This window comes from Phymastichus coffea, unplaced genomic scaffold (assembly GCF_024137745.1).
Source record: "Phymastichus coffea isolate CEN01 unplaced genomic scaffold, Cenicafe_Pcof_1.1 PCOF00150, whole genome shotgun sequence".
NCBI lineage: Eukaryota > Metazoa > Arthropoda > Insecta > Hymenoptera > Eulophidae > Phymastichus > Phymastichus coffea.
In genome coordinates this window covers 7,963-11,339 of record NW_026706961.1, presented here as the reverse complement: position 1 = coordinate 11,339, position 3,377 = coordinate 7,963, and the positions used below count along the sequence as shown (strand labels likewise).

General features: G+C 70.2%; 1 protein-coding gene across 1 annotated transcript; it reads left to right on the top strand.

Annotated features, from left to right (window-relative positions):
- Positions 1-868: 868 nt before the first annotated feature.
- LOC131672437 (protein couch potato-like) lies at positions 869-2,242 on the top strand (the record flags this gene model as incomplete). Its single annotated transcript, XM_058949649.1, has 1 exon — positions 869-2,242. A coding segment is annotated over exon 1 (1,234 nt), but the record flags the coding sequence as incomplete, so codon positions are not given.
- Between the last annotated feature and the right edge of the window lie 1,135 nt (positions 2,243-3,377).

Sequence of the window (3,377 nt, the reverse complement as noted above, 5' to 3'; positions counted from 1 at the left end):
CGGATAAGGCCATGAAAAATGGAGAGAGAGCGGGAGAGAGAGAGAGGAGCATCGCAGAAACGAAAGATGAAGGGTCGGGCGGCGGGGCGCGGGAGCCGCGACCGGCGAGCAGGGAGAGCGGAGCGCGAGGCAGCGCGCGCGACTGGTGGGGGGCGCGCGGGCAAACGGCCGGCGAGGGCGGGGCGCGGCGCGCGCCGCTCGGGCCGGGCCCGCGCGGCGCCGCCCCCGACCGCCCACCGCCTGCCCTCCGAGCGCCGACACGGCCGCAGACGCGCCGCGGCCAGCAGCCCGACAGCAGCACCAGCAGCAGCCCACTCCGCAGCAGCTCAGCACAGCGCACCGCGAGCGGCCACGCACGCCCGAACTCGCCGCCGGCCTGCCGCGTCGCCACTGGTCCCGGCCTGCTCGCCGCCGCCGGCCGTCCGGCGCGCAACGAGTGCGCGTGTGTGCATGGCGCTCGCCGCCCGCGCGCGGACGCCGGGCCTCGCGCCGCCAGTGTGGCCCGACAGCCCGCGCCTCGACGGGCCCCGAGATGCCCTCGCGACCACTCGCCACGCCGACCCGGCTGCTCGCCCGCCGCCGGCTCCGCCGTCCGCAGCGACTCTGAGCGCCCGCTTGGTATCGATCAGTCGTCAGCCGCCGACAGTGCCGTCGCCGGGATGCGGGGAGCCTAGCAGCCAGGCAGGCGCCAACTGCACCAGAGTGAGTAACGTAGCGATTGACTCTGTCCGCGGACTCCGGCGAGAGTGAGGTGGGATGTCGCGACCAGGAACTGGGCAGTCGCGAGCAGCCGAGTGACAACCGCGCGAGCGCGTGCCTTGACGATGGCGACCTAACCTCAAAGAGTGCGCGCGTGCGGTCGCGACAGTTGATCCGGAAGGTGCCCCAAGGACCAAGTGCGAGCAAGATGAAAACGCGACTGCGGACAGCTGGCTGAGGAAGGTCCGAGTGCGAGAGAGCGACAGCGAGAGCGAAGGCACGGAAGCAGGGACGGCGGCGCGCAGCGGCATGCCGGGCAGTCCGGCGGGCGGCCCGGCCGCGGCCGCCGGCCCCGGCGAGCAGCAGCAGCAGCAGCAGCCGCCGCCGCCGCGCCAGAGGAGCGCCGCCGACGAGTCGGACTGCGAGAGCGAGTGCAGCAGCGAGGTGCTGAGCGTGGGCAACGAGCCGCCGCCGCGGCTGGCCGAGCTGGAGCTCGCGCCCGCGGACGAGCCGGGAGCGGAACCGGAGCTGGAGCTGGGCGCCGAGGCCGCGCTCGGCGAGGCGGAGGCGGCGCGCAGTCCGCGCACGTCCTCGAGGACGCCGTCGCCGGCGAGCTCGGCACTGCCCTCGCCGTCGGCCTCGTCGCTGCGCTCGCCGGCCTCGTCCGCCTCGCCGGGCCGCGCCGAGTTCGCGCCCGCCAACTCGGAGCTCGCCTACCCGGTGGCGGCGCTGTCGCGGCCGCCCGCCGGCCACCAGGAGCTGGGCTACCCGGCGGCGCGCTTGCCGCTGGGCTTCGGCCTGGGCCTGCCGGCGGCCGCGCGGCTCTCGCTCTCGCCGCCCTCGGCCATGACGGTCTCGGGGCTGGCGGTGCCCTGCACGCCGCTGCTCCACCCGGCGGCCCAGCACGCGCTCGGCCTGCCGCAGCCGCAGCCGCAGCCGCAGCCGCAGCAGCAGCAGTCGCAGCAGCAGCACCGGCTCTCCGTCGACAAGCTGCTGCGCCGCGACTCGCCGGAGCACCAGCGACACTCTCTCGGCCCGCAGCTGCACCTGCTGCAGCCGCTGCCCGGCGCGCAGCAACAGCTCCAGCAGCAGCAACAGCAGCAGCAGCAGCAGCAGCTGGCGATGCTGGCCAACGGCTCGGGCCGCAGCAACGGCCAGCAGCCCAGCAACAGCAGCAACGCCAACGACAACAGCAGCCTGCAGCAGCAGGCGAGCCTCAAGTTCAGCATCGACAACATCCTCAAGGCGGACTTCGGCAGGCGGATCACCGACCCGATCTCGCTGAAGAAGTCGCGTCCGCGCAAGCTCGTCGCTCGGCAGCCGATCGACCTCAGCAAAGACTTTGTGGAGAGCTCGTCCGAGGGCTCCGAGCGGGGCTCCGAGAGCTCCACGAGAAACGTGTCGCCTAGTCTGCCGGCGAGCAGCCCCGCACCCAGCTCGGCCGCCACCCCGAGCGTCGCCGGCGCGGCCGCCAACGAGTCCAAGCTCATACAGTGGCCGGCCTGGGTCTACTGCACCAGGTACTCGGACAGACCCTCCTCCGGTAAGTTGTCCTTCGATCTCTCATCTTATTTGTCCGTGGCGAGTCGCAGCAATGCTCGGATTGGCTGCCGAGCGCGCCGCTACGTTGCCCCGCGAGCAGACGACCCTCGGGTGGAGGAGTCCTCCGCGCAGGGACACGAGCGTCTGGCACTTTCGCTCGCCCGATGAGTCCGCTGCTCTGGCGTGCGGCCGGTCGTGTCGTAACTCTGACCCGGCCGCGGGTACGCGGAGAACTGTTGGCCCGTCGTCCAGCCAGTCCGCATTGCGCGCTCGCTCGGCTTCCGCAGCCGGCCGAACGAGCCGACGTCCTCTCGATAGGCCCACTGCGTTCGCCTCGAGAGCGCGAAATTCGACCTGCCGGCCGCGGCGTGTCCTGGCTTCGGCCATCGCAGCCCAGCTCTCCGTCGGGCGCCGTTACTCATGCGAGCCGAACGGAGCGAGCGCAAGTGTCGGTAATTAGTTAGTAACAACAGCACTGGCAGTAGCAGCAGAGAGCGAGCGGCAGGCGCGAGCCGCGCGCATAATAGCGCTGATCGCCGAGGCGCGATAGTCGTGAGTGTACCCCCGGGAATCGCGTGCTTGGGCTCTCGCCGGCGACGATATTAACAGGCGCGAGGATACGTGCAAGAGCAAGAGGAGGGGGCGGTCCGCGAACGATAGAATGGCTCGATTAAACTGGCCTCCGCTTATCTAGTTGGCCGGCGCTGCGCAGGAGCTCCTGCGCTCTCCGCGGCGCGCGCTCCGCTCGAAACGCCAGTAAACGTGAATTTTGCTCTCGAAAAGAGCGAAGAGCGCGTGGCGCGCACGAGAGGGCAGGCCGTGCACGGCGCAGCTGCCCTGTGCCGCGACTGCAAGCTCCCGCGCAACCGCACGTCCGCTCGATTATCGAGCTACGACGGATCTGCGCTTGTTTTCTTTTGCCCCCGAGCAACAAACATTTTCCTCATCGATCGCCGATGAAATATTTCGTAGCGCGGCCGGAGACTCGGCATAGAGCTGCGATAAACAACAATATTCCGCTCGGTCCGCCACACGTCAATCACGCTTCTGCGCTGATTTATTCATAGCCACGCTTATTGCCACGCAACTTTGAATCTCGCGTGGCTAGGCGCCGCCAGCACGCGGCTTCGCCTCCG